Source organism: Coptis chinensis, chromosome 5 (genome assembly GCF_015680905.1).
Source record: "Coptis chinensis isolate HL-2020 chromosome 5, ASM1568090v1, whole genome shotgun sequence".
NCBI classification, from domain to species: Eukaryota; Viridiplantae; Streptophyta; class Magnoliopsida; order Ranunculales; family Ranunculaceae; genus Coptis; species Coptis chinensis.
In genome coordinates this window covers 45502761-45515141 of record NC_141460.1, presented here as the reverse complement: position 1 = coordinate 45515141, position 12381 = coordinate 45502761, and the positions used below count along the sequence as shown (strand labels likewise).

Here is a 12381-nt window from a genome sequence, read left to right as displayed (position 1 = left end):
ATTTACTATGTGGAAGAATAAGCTACTGCACTTGAATTCTCTTAGTTTCTATATTTGGGAACTTAGTGTCCTTGGGCGTATTTATATCTTGCTATTGAATACTATGCTAAGTAATTGTTGTTAGGTTGGCAAGTTGAAAATAGGTTCAATCTTGATTCTTGGCAGCAGGCTTATTGCCCATCCAATTGATACAACTTGGGTTACTAATGGGGACATCTTGTCATCATTTGTTCGTTTAAAGGATGAAACAAGGTATTATTTCACAACAAATGTGGCGGAATGACTTAGTATCCATTGGTTGTTTAATTATTTGGATATATAATTTGATTTGCTACTATAATTGATATTGGGCTTTATGAAAGTGCTGAAGATTAGTCTAATTATATTATACGTACTGTAGTTGCACCATGCATGGTTGTAGATGAGTATGGTATTGGAATTTATGTTGGTATAATGAAATATAAACAATGTACAACTTGCTTTAGCAACTACTTTATGTTGACAACATGATATGCAATATTACTCTGTAAGGTTCAACATATTGAAAATGTTTAGATTGTATGTTGAGTTCTCGGTATGTTGCACTAGGTTCTTTACATTGGACATGTATTTTACGAAGTCATTTGCCCAATTCATTTTCAGATATTATAGTCGGAAAATGAGTGCATAGAATAGCCAATACGAAGGAAATGCTTGATTCTTCCTCTATTTTGTATTGTTTATACACCGTATGCTATATAGCATGTAAGTTTGATGCAGGAATCCATGCTTGAATTTTGTAAGGTGCTCTTAAGAATTTTATTGTAGGTGTTTGATAAACTACTCGAAAGAGAGAAACAACTTTGAAAATGCAACAAGAAGCAAAAGGTCAGGCGGTAGTTGATACTCCATTGCTGCAGCTTAGGACTTTGTCATCCATATAAACAAGCGGTATCCTTCTTCGCATTCGATAGTCAGGTTAGGAATTTCTTATGGTAATTTACTGCATTGCACCACGATATCGTCATGCATGCAGCACCTCTGTCAAATAAGGGCAAGGTTACTTGGCTACACAGTCACATTTATTACTTTTTAGGTGTGGATAGTATGGAGTAGGACAATTTGCCTTGTTTAGGATACTTGAGGTCGTTTTCAAGTTATCAGTCTAGTATATCTTTGAATTAGTAAACTTACAAGTGTGCTCAAGGTCTATTTATCAGTCTCAAATGTTGAATTTTCTAGTCCTGGCTCCAGTTCACTACATTAGTTTGGCACTACATTTTGTTTAGTATATATGTTGCTAGTAATACTATAATATGTTGTAGTTATATGTTTCTCCTCAAGTAGAGGCATCCTGATATGAGATTATTTATCTGTTATATGGACAAACAAAATGGTTAAGTCTGGACACTTTGGGAACCTTTTAATTTGCATCTAATTAAGGACGTATCATTAACAACCTTCAAAACTTTAGTGCTTGCTTCTTCCTCTATCTTGAATTAATTAGTAGGCCAATGCATTATTAATTATGAGGGCATCGTCTTGTGGTTAATTGGGATTATTAGTTGTTGCCAACAGGCAAAGACAACAATTGAACTCACTAATAAAAACTCTCCCATTTGATTGTAGTTAGTAACAGTTTAAATCGTTGTGTATGTAGTGTTATGTTCATTGCTTCATTGAATTTGTTATAGAAAACTATTGGTTATACATATATATGATTTTCAAGGCTTGCGTAAGCTGTCTTGCAAAGTGTTGTTGGTGCTACCTGTTATGGGAATGGATGGCTTGACCGCTCCCTAAATCTTGACATTGGCTTTATGACTCTCCCATGTTTATTGTTGCTGGGACCCGTCCTTTAGCTATGTTATTTCATTTTCGACCTCATTTTCTGTCAATGTGTTGTAACTTACATCGCTTATTATAAATTCAATAAATGGAACGTTACTTCGTTCTTATAAGATGATCTTTGATGGGAATAGAATCATAAAAAGGTCGCAAGTCCTGGACGCGGCATTTGGGCCCGTTCGGAACATGAAAAGGGCGCAAGTTCTGGATGACATGAAAAATGTGCAAGTCCTGGACGACATGAAAAGGGCGCAAGTCCTGGACGTGGCATTTGGGCTCGTTCGAAATATGTAAAGGGCGCAAGTCCTGGACGCGGCATTTGGGTCCGTCCGAAACATGAAAAGGGGCGCAAGTCCTGGACGCGGCATTTGGGCCAGTCCGAAATATGAAAAGGGTGCAAGTCCTGGACGCGGCATTTGGGTCAGTCCGAAACATGAAAAGGGCGCAAGTCCTGAATGCGACATTTGGGCGAGTCCGAAACATGAAAAGGTCGCAAGTCCTGGATGCGGCGTTTGGACCCCTCCAAAACATGAAAAAGGCGCAAGTACGTCCTGGACGCGGCATTTGAGCCAGTCCGAAAAATGAAAAGGGCATGAATGGTTGTCCTAATTAATACTTGGGGGCAACCTAAGCAAGGAAAGAGCTAAGTATCCCTGAGGACTAGCAGTACTTAGGGGCAAGATGATATTCGGATCCAATAGTTACATTTGTTAGTTGATCCCTGGCTGGTTTTTACTAGCTAGCCAGCATCAACTTGGGGGCACGCAAATATAACAAATAGTCATATACAGATACTCGAGTACTTGGTCAAAATGAAAGAGTGGATTATGAGGAAAATGGTGACTAGCGTTCATAAAGATGGAGGGCGTTCTCATTTTACAATATATTCGTGTTTAAAATAATTTGTTCAACGTGGAAACATATAAGAAGGGGCTTTCTTTTAAGGGGTAAACAGTTTATGAGTGCAACAGTGGTTTGTTTAGGTGTTCAAGCAGTTATTTATATTTTGAACTTGTTTTGAATGGGGATACTCTTATTTAATAAGTGAAAATTAGTTGCATATTGAACTTATTCTCTGTGAGAGGTTCGGAGGCATATATTTCTGTGTTTCAATACAGTTTGGCATCATTTGTAGTTCCTGTAAAAAGGTATTGGCTGAAGTTATATTTATTCAACTTTAGTTCTATTTGAAAGTGATTTCCTTAATGGGAAGATATAATTTTGTTTCTTAATTATGAAATAAATGTATCCACTTGCAGATTCTTTGAATAGAAACTTTATGCGCTGCTGATGCATGGTTTTATACTAGTGAAACTTGATATAATGCACTTATCTCGTTTAAATTGAAGAAACATATTTTACTGGAACTTATTTTGCATATGGTGGTTGTCTTGCCACTTCTTGTAAAGTGGACAGTTCTAAACTCTGTGAACATTAGACATACAATATATATATAGATTCATAATATTGATCCAAATATGTTTGGCCTCGCGTTTGTTGAGGTAGGTGCTTTTGGGCTCATTTTCGTTATTTTGTCATGTTGACGGTCAAAATTTCTAGCTACAATTTCCATATTTATGTAAATTACTTTGAGCTCACTTGGATCATTGCATGACATCTTGGTTGTGGCATGTAATATGGAACGATCACCTTTTGAGCTTTCTTTTGGCTCGCAGCTCGCTCAAGGGAATACCTCCAGTCCTTGATTGTTTCCCTGAGCCAATGAAGCTTTAGTTTAAGCTCTGCACCACTGCTGAAATTAATTGGAGAACGAGATAATATCGCTGAAGCAGCTGGAACGTTTGCGTTTTCCGTGAACTTCCGTATAGCAAAGTTTTTGCAGGCGCAAAGCAAAATGATGTTCATGGCTGTTATATCATTTGCTGCACTAAGTTTTCACACTTCCTTTAGTTGGCTGTTAATGTTGAAACTCGGGTGAGACTTAGTGGGTGCAGCTGTGGTTCTAAATGCTTCATGGGGGTTCATTAATGGGGCTCAGCTCCTGTACATATTTAGTGGAACCTGTGGTTGTGCTTGGTTAGGATTTTCAATGAAGGCTTTTGAGAATCTTTGAGGATTTGTCAGGCTTTCAATTGCTTCAACGGTGATGCTCTGATGATGGAACTAACTATTTCCTGCTTGTACCACCATTGTCGCCCTGATAACATGGCAAACTCTGATTTCTTGGCACCACGAACTGAACCCGTTCGGTCCGCAGCACCAAGAGGGGGTAACTGTTATGGCCTTATTTAGGCCCATTGGACCTAATGGTTTGGGTGTGCCAGTTGAATGGGCCAAGGAGAAACCGGAAGATGGAAAAGGAGATCGAGGGCAGAGAGGTGGTTGCTGAAAAGGGATAAAAAGGAACAAGGTAAGTGAACTAAAAGAGGGAGGGAACCCTAGAAAAGAAAGAGAGAAAAAAGAGACAGGAATTTTTAGGTCATAACACAAACAACTCATAACCCTTTATCCTATTTGCATGGAATATAAGAGGGAATTCCCCTTCCCCTAATTCACAAAATAGTTGCGCGTATTTTCTTTATCCAATGTTCTAACGCAACCATTATTCATCCTCGATGGACTGTGACTGTGTTCTGATCTACATGGCAATTTCGCGTTGGATATGAGGGAAATCATTAGACCATGCATGTATACTAGGGTATGCCCGTGCCTACAGCCCACGAGACATCGACGCGCCTGCGGCGCTATTTCGAAAAATGAACAATCAATGTTCATATATGTTTTGGGTATGAACATTTATTGTTCATATATGTTTTGGGTATGAACAATCAATGTTCATATTTATTTTGGATTCATGTTTTTTTTTTGTATGAACACGGATTGTTCATACCTAAAGAAGGTATGAACAATCAATGTTCATATCTGTTTTGGGTGTGAACATTTATTGTTCATATCTGTTTTGTTCATACCTATTGTTCATAGCTAATGTTCATAATTTGGGATATGCACAGTTATTGTTCATATCTGTTTTGGGTTCATGTTTTCATAGCTACAATCAATGTGCATAGCTGATGTTCAGCATGGGTAGGTATGAACAATCAATGTTCATACCTATTGCTTATCACAGAACTCTGTTGCTTATCATCTTTCAATCTCTTTTGAGGAACATCTTCAATCTAGCTCACAAAATAGAACAAAATAAGCCCACTACTCAAAACAGAAAAAGAAAAACAATGGCCTGTATATTTTTTCCTTTCTTATCTCATCTTTAGTTTTACCAATGGAAGAAGAGTTTCTCCTGAGGAAATCTTTTCTCTTGGAAAAAAAACATTCATTGGGAGTTGAAGTGAAGGTTTTTTACAAGTGGGCAAGTTGAAAGTGAACAAAGAAGAAGAATGAGAGGGCGTAGTTTCTTTGCATTTGAACAAGGAGAATGAGAAATTGGCGCCTGCCATTGCCATTTCGAGAGTGAAAAAAGAGTTGAGTGTGAAGAAGAAACGAGTAAGTACCTTATCTTGTGTGTTCGTAAATGTTTGGAGAAGTTTGGTTTTATTTGGTGGGCTGACCCAAGCCCAATTGATATTTAGAATCCCATTTAAATGTCATTTCGAAACCGGCCTATTATACTGTTTTCTCATCATAACGTTCTGATATATGTTGACCACGTCCGGACGGGCGCCCATGGTCGGGGGCGCTGGTCAAGATTTCTGATCGGGGCCGCGGTCAATATGGTCAAGACGGGGATTTTGACCTAAAAAAATAAAAAATAAATCAAAATAATATTAAAAAAACTCAATTTTTTCATTTTTTTTGTTTTGTTAAGACTTATAACATGTTTTTAAAGTTTGATTAGGAAATATTAAATTTAATTTTGTGGCTATTTATCTTTAATAGTTTTGAATTTATGAATGTTGATACATTTAATTAAGTTTTTAATGTTTAATTTATATAAAATAAAATTATAAATATTAATTAATTTCCGCGTCCTATTTTTTTTTAGATATAACCGAGTCACCGCGTCAGTGTCTGCGTCCGTGTCCGCGTCCGTGTCCGTGCAACATAGTTCATAACTAATATTCATAATTTGGAGTATGAACAGTTATTGTTCATATCTGTTTTAATAAGCAGCTGATGAAGAACAACTATATAGTTGATTGAGAAGCTATATATGTGATAAAATATATGAAGAAATGGTCAGACGGTACCCTATGCTTTCCAACGACAAATATTCCTTATGGGCTTATTAGCGAGTAAAGTGTGTAGGAAAAGGCTTTTGACTGTGCTTTTTAAACAGACTTAAAGATTACAAGAACTTGAAGGAGAAAAGACAATGGAATTAGAAAGACCGAAATGAAGTGCACATCATGTTCAAGTGAAACGTATCGGGGGATGGTTAAAGAAGTTAAATGGACTTGTATACAAAGGGTATGCCCGCGTTTTACAGCCCACGAGACCTCGGCGAGGCGGCGCCGCTATCCCGAAAAATGAACAATCAATGTTTATATATGTTTTGGGCATGAACATTTATTGTTCATATATGTTTTGGGTATGAACAATCAATGTTCATGTAATGTTTTGGGTATGAACATTTATTGTTCATATATGTTTTAAGGTATGAACAATCAATGTTCATATTTGTTTTGGGTTCATGTTTTTTTGGGTATGAACACGGATTGTTCATACCTAAAGAAAGTATGAACAATCAATGTTCATATCTGTTTTTGGGTTTTAACATTTATTGTTCATATCTGTTTTGCTCGCACACACTCACATTTGCAATAACTTCCAAAGATTTCGGCCAAAATAACTTCAAAGACGCCTTGACGCACTAAACAATATACTTATGCCCTTGCCTCCCGGTACAGATAAACAACTCACACTATTGACGCATATAACATCGATATAACACCTTTCAGAATAAATAATATTAATTATCCGGTTACAGAGTATGGAATAACTAAAGCAATAATATCTACAGCAGCAAAGGAAGACCTCGGCATTTTACATAAATTGAGGAACCAGGCTCAACCAAAGGATAGTTATCTAGTTCCTACAACAAGAATAAATAAACAAAACAAAATGACCTGGGATTCCAATGTGGCTACTTTTTATGTTTACCAGCAGCTTTGGCAGCAGATTTAACAAGGGAAGTGGGTTTCATGGCTGCCATTGGGTTGAGTGCTTTACATATCTTAAGAACAGCCCAAGCAGTCCCAAAAGCGTGCCCTGCAGCATCAAGTCCTTCATGTGTAGCCTCAGCTGCTTCTCTCCATGCCTACAACAGAATGACATAATGAGATGCATACTTGTGAGGCTAACTTAAAGCTGTATATCCTAATAGCTTTCAATTGTATTTTTTAGTTGATTAAGTAATGACTGACTGTATGACCAAGTCATACATAAAGAAACACAACCACAAAGGTCTTGGCTGTACAAAAACGGCAGACACTTGGGCATTCATGAAAGAGTTTGTAGCCAGCCACAATAAATTTCAGCTAAGCAGAGCCAACCAACTAAACATGCTTTTAGGGTGGAATGACCCATGCACAAAGGCGGAAATACAGTTGTTTATCTTCTAAATTGTATATATTGCCTCGCTACCCAAACTAACCATAGTATTTCATAAATACTTCACAATAAATTCCTTTTGTAAAATAGACATCAAATTCATTATTCGTACTCTTTAGGATTGTATATCCTGAGCTTCTATGTTCCACGGGATATGATGGTTGATGCAGAGTCACCATCAGACTTCAGATACATACTGCAAATTCTTACCCGAGCGCCAAACGACAGTAGAAGAGACGAAGGAATGTTATCCGTTGGGCGCCGAACAATTATGAAAGATAAAATAAATAAATAATAGATGTAATTGCACTGCAACAAAACAATGTTGTACAGATAGTAAGCCATGAGGTGACTAAAGTAACTTAATACATAAGAAGGAAAAAAGAATTAATAATAAAGTGAGTGCAAATAGATCGACTTGTTGAATAAGTAAATGTAAACAACCATGAAAATAAAATAAAACTAATAATAAGGAAAAGAAACTACGTATGCACTGACCTGACAAATGCTTAAAGCAAGACTTCAGGGTATACGACATTTGTAGTAAGCTTCAAGTTTGGAGGTAGAATTTTCGGAAGTGCACGGATAATGCCACATATAAGCGGCCATGGCTGAAAACTTCAGTTCGAAGATCGATTCCCACAAACTTCACGGATTGTCCTTGTGATTTATTTATAGTCATGGAATAAGCCAAACAGATAGGAAATTGTCTTCTTGTCATATTGAAAGGAAAATCTGAAGAGGATGGTGACAAAGAGATCCTTGGAATAAATACACGGTAACAAAACAATGTTGTACAGATAGTAAGCCATGAGGTGACTAAAGTAACTTAATACATAAGAAGGAAAAAAGAATTAATAATAAAGTGAGTGCAAATAGATCGACTTGTTGAATAAGTAAATGTAAACAACCATGAAAATAAAATAAAACTAATAATAAGGAAAAGAAACTACGTATGCACTGACCTGACAAATGCTTAAAGCAAGACTTCAGGGTATACGACATTTGTAGTAAGCTTCTCAGCGTTTGGAGGTAGAAGAATACTTATGCGGGCTGCGGAAGTGCACCTGGATAATGCCACATATAACTGGCCATGGCTGAAAACTTCAGTTCGAAGATCGATTCCCACAAACTTCACGGATTGTCCTTGTGATTTATTTATAGTCATGGAATAAGCCAAACGGATAGGAAATTGTCTTCTTGTCATATTGAAAGGAAAATCTGAAGAGGATGGTGACAAAGAGATCCTTGGAATAAATACACGGTTACCCCGATTTTTCACCGTAAGAATTCCGCCCCCGATAACGCGTGTGGTTGACATTGCAAGACCATCAAGCGGAGTCCCGTTGCATAACCCATCTCGGGGGCAATATTGCGCAAAGAACATTATTGGACAACCCTCTTTTAGATTGAGTCGAAATGGTGGCGACATCTGGGATCAAGTGAGTTTAGGTACTCATTTGGATACCGATTAATATTTCTAGGATTATTTGCATCCGCCTCATCCAACTTGTCGCCAACCGAGAAAAGTCCTAGTTTCTCCCGGGAACATAATAAAGCTGCTGCATTAATGGCATTGACATCATCATTCCCGCAGAAAAGAATTGTCCGTTCGGTTAAATAGTCGGGGGTGACGGTGGAAGTTTCATCCAAATTAGGATATGTAGCGAAATCAAGTCCCGAAGATGTGTGCAATGATGGATCGTTGAGGGTAGCTCAATAACCGCTCCGGGATCGTTTCCAACCCGATGACATAAAATGTGAAATAGAATATTATGAGAATTCTAATAGAGGAATATTATAAATTAGGGACGGGGAATGTTGGTACCTTTGTTAAGAACTCGCAAATAGTAAATTCTCATAAGTGTCACGCTCTAATCGCATGTTCGTCGCACAGGTGAGAACATTGACGTGATTCCAAAGAAAAGAGCATCGCAAGGAAGCACGGACAATTTGCTCTCGAGGACCCTCCGGGTATAATGGTAGGCATTGGCGGAAGTCACCACCAAGAACAACGGTGATTCCCGAATGGGTTGTCATTGTTTGAATATCACGAAGTGTGCGATCAACGACTTCCAAACAGAACTTGTTTTGCATAGGGACCTCATCCCATATGATTAGGTTAGCTTGTGCGAATAAATCAGCTTGTGGTGAACGCCATCGAACCCACATACGAGAGTTATCCATAATATCTAATGGGATGCAAAAGGTTGAGTGAAAGCAGTCCGACCACCTGCCAATAGTAAAGAAGCTATTCCGGATGAAGCCACCATAATAGCAATGTGTCCTTGAGTACGACACGTAGCAGCAATGGTGTTGTAAACAAAAGTTTTTCCTGTGCCGGCTGCCCCATTCAAGAAAAATAGTCGTCCGCTGTTATGAGCTACTGAATCTGTCACTTCACTATATGCAAAGTGTTGCTCAGCATTTAAGTGGATGGCATTGGCATGTGCCTCTTCATTGTGTGGGTCAAATTGAAATTGCCTTTGCTCCCATATAAGTCTGTTCCCAACAACCAAGCTCCAATTTCTAATTGGGAGCGGCATTGTAGGAAAATGAGCAAGAGTTTTACCACCTAACTCGTAGAGAATATCATTTAAGAGAAATAACCCATAATCTTGTACCTGGGCATCTGTTGGATGAGGAATGAAGAACATGGTTTGAAGCTTGTATGGGAGGTCATCACAAATGCTTTCGCAAAATTCATTCCATAAGGCTTCAGTTGCACCGGATTGCACTCGTGAGAATAGTACGTAAAAGTCGCGAAGTTGATACCCGGTTGCATGATTGCGACCTCTTGTAAACATTGCACCCATTATTTGTCGTCTTCAAGAAGTCCACGATAATACATGCTTCTTTGAAAGTACGAAGCGGAGGACCATTTCCAATTCTCTTTAGATCATCAAAGGATGCGGACCTTTTACAACAGATTAGAAGTAACCGCAAATAAAACCGCTCACCGAGTTAGGACTTGCAAAGTACATTACGCCAATAGCAGGTGCTTGAGTCCTTTTGTCCATCTATGCCACCTTTTACTCCAAACATAATGTTCTGGAAATTCTTGATATAAGCCCTCGTGCATCGGGATCGAAGCACACCTCGAAAAATGCAGCGGTTAGAGTTGACTTTTGTTGTCGAGCCCTTAAGAGAATAACATCCGTTGATTCATTAGGATTGTAAACTACTCGGTGCATTCCAGGGAGATGAAGTGTTAATCTCACAACAGCCCGGCTTCTCTTGGTGAAGAGAAAACCGAACAACCTCCAAACCGCTTGGGGGCCGATATATCGTGCATCTAAATATTGTTGTATCTCATCCAAGTCATTGAACACCACCGTTGTCCTATCATGTCCTTTGAATATGTACTTGTGAATGTATTTGACACAACGTATCCCGCACAAACTTCGACATTAATATGGCAATCGAACATCTTAGAAAGATAAGGATTGTATGGAACAACATCCCTATTATCAACTTCATGCCCTCTAACATTATATTTCTTGCCGTTGTCACGACGACGGTAGATAGGATATCCAGTCTTATCCATGGTCGTAACATTTTCGAAAGCACGGGGATACTGACTTTTGCAACGCCTATTTACCATACATGGACAACTTGGATTTTTTAAGCCACATGGCCCATGAACCATACATTTGATAACAATCGTAAACAATTCAGGTTCAAGATCCGGATCGGAAATTCAAAGACAAACAATGTGGTCAACCTGAGCAGCACACGAATTTTGTCTTGATGTCGAAGATATATAAGAGCGTGCATATGTGGTAGACCACGTTTCTGAAATTCAATTGTGTAAACATGTGCAACAGCAATACCAAGCACACCCTTGTCTCTGATCTCTCTCATTAAAGCTCTTCGCTTTAGTTCAAACACACGGGCTACCACTTCCGGTCGATCAGTAGCAGTTTCGTTCTTCTGCAAGGCCTTCATAACTTCCTCCCAATGTGGGTTCGCAGTCATGGTGAGGAATATATCTGGATGGTTGTTGAACCGAGTTATAGCCATTGAGTCCTGGAAAATCTCAAACATATGCCTTGGACTGCCGACGTATGATGCTGGTAGAACTACGCGCCTTCCAACTTCATCTGGATTTAAGATTTCTACTGGGACATCAGTGAGATTTTGATATAATTCAGCACGAAGTACATCTTGCCTAAATCTGTAGTACCGTAATCTGTTCCGTTCGATTGGCAGCCCATGCATCAACTAAGAATTCTGAAATAGTTTTTTCCCACCATGAGAATAGAAGAATATTCGTTGGGGTTGGAAATAGCAGGTAAGAATAGAAGTCCATCCGTGAGGCGGTCGCCAGTGGTGGTTGAAGTTGAGGGTCCGAACGCGCCCGGATCCGGGTGACCACCCAAGCTCTCCACGAGGAAACATTAACACATAGTGCAAAGGTAAGTATCTTTGGATGACATTCACCGATATGAACAAATTCATTTCCCCTTTAAGATAAATCACAATGTCTCGTGATAATTGTCCGCTTCGCGCCATCTCGGGTAAAATAACAAACAATTTCATCACCGATGGCAAGTTGTAGCGGGCTTTGTCGATGCGATCAGAATGTAAATAAGCATGGATGTTGAGATTTTCATCATTCTCAACCGAAGATCGATCTAAGAACCTCATATGCATGGAGGAAAGTGTCGAGAAACGGTTATATTGGAGCATAGTTTCGATGCGGGGATCCTAAGAACATCTACATCCAGATTAGGATTTGAAGGCGCCAATATCCAATGCCGCACTTGGATCATAAATATAGAGTTGAGAGTATGTTGCCCGCTCCGCTGGATCGGGAATAAGAGCTCCCTGCTCGTGCGTAGTTCTCCATGTATAGTGAAAGGTCGTGGACCTCGACCAACAAAGACATGTTCATCAGCACCTAGGCTTGTAAATACAAACGCCTGATTGTATTGTCTTCTGTACTTTCGAAAAGACTTTGACTTGCGATCATCTCCCTCGTACAAAGTTTTAAGGGCAGCAGGCAATGTCTGCAATGGAGGC

The 12381-nt window shown here is 38.9% G+C and overlaps 1 protein-coding gene and 2 long non-coding RNA genes across 3 annotated transcripts; 1 reads left to right on the top strand and 2 right to left on the bottom strand.

Moving 5' to 3' along the window:
* On the top strand, window positions 1-4360 carry LOC147497651 (uncharacterized). Its single transcript, XR_015195202.1, has 3 exons — window positions 1-252; window positions 808-957; window positions 3504-4360. It is a non-coding gene; the product is annotated as an uncharacterized LOC147497651 (long non-coding RNA).
* A 2282-nt stretch (window positions 4361-6642) lies between these two features.
* On the bottom strand, window positions 6643-7892 carry LOC147497650 (uncharacterized). Its single transcript, XR_015197188.1, has 3 exons — window positions 7855-7892; window positions 7469-7552; window positions 6643-7063 (listed from the first exon to the last, which is right to left on the bottom strand). It is a non-coding gene; the product is annotated as an uncharacterized LOC147497650 (long non-coding RNA).
* A 1656-nt stretch (window positions 7893-9548) lies between these two features.
* Window positions 9549-10172, bottom strand: LOC147497649 (uncharacterized). The gene has a single exon (XM_086562955.1). It carries the CDS (start codon window positions 10170-10172, stop codon window positions 9549-9551), a length of 624 nt encoding a protein of 207 aa, XP_086419081.1.
* Window positions 10173-12381: the final 2209 nt, after the last annotated feature.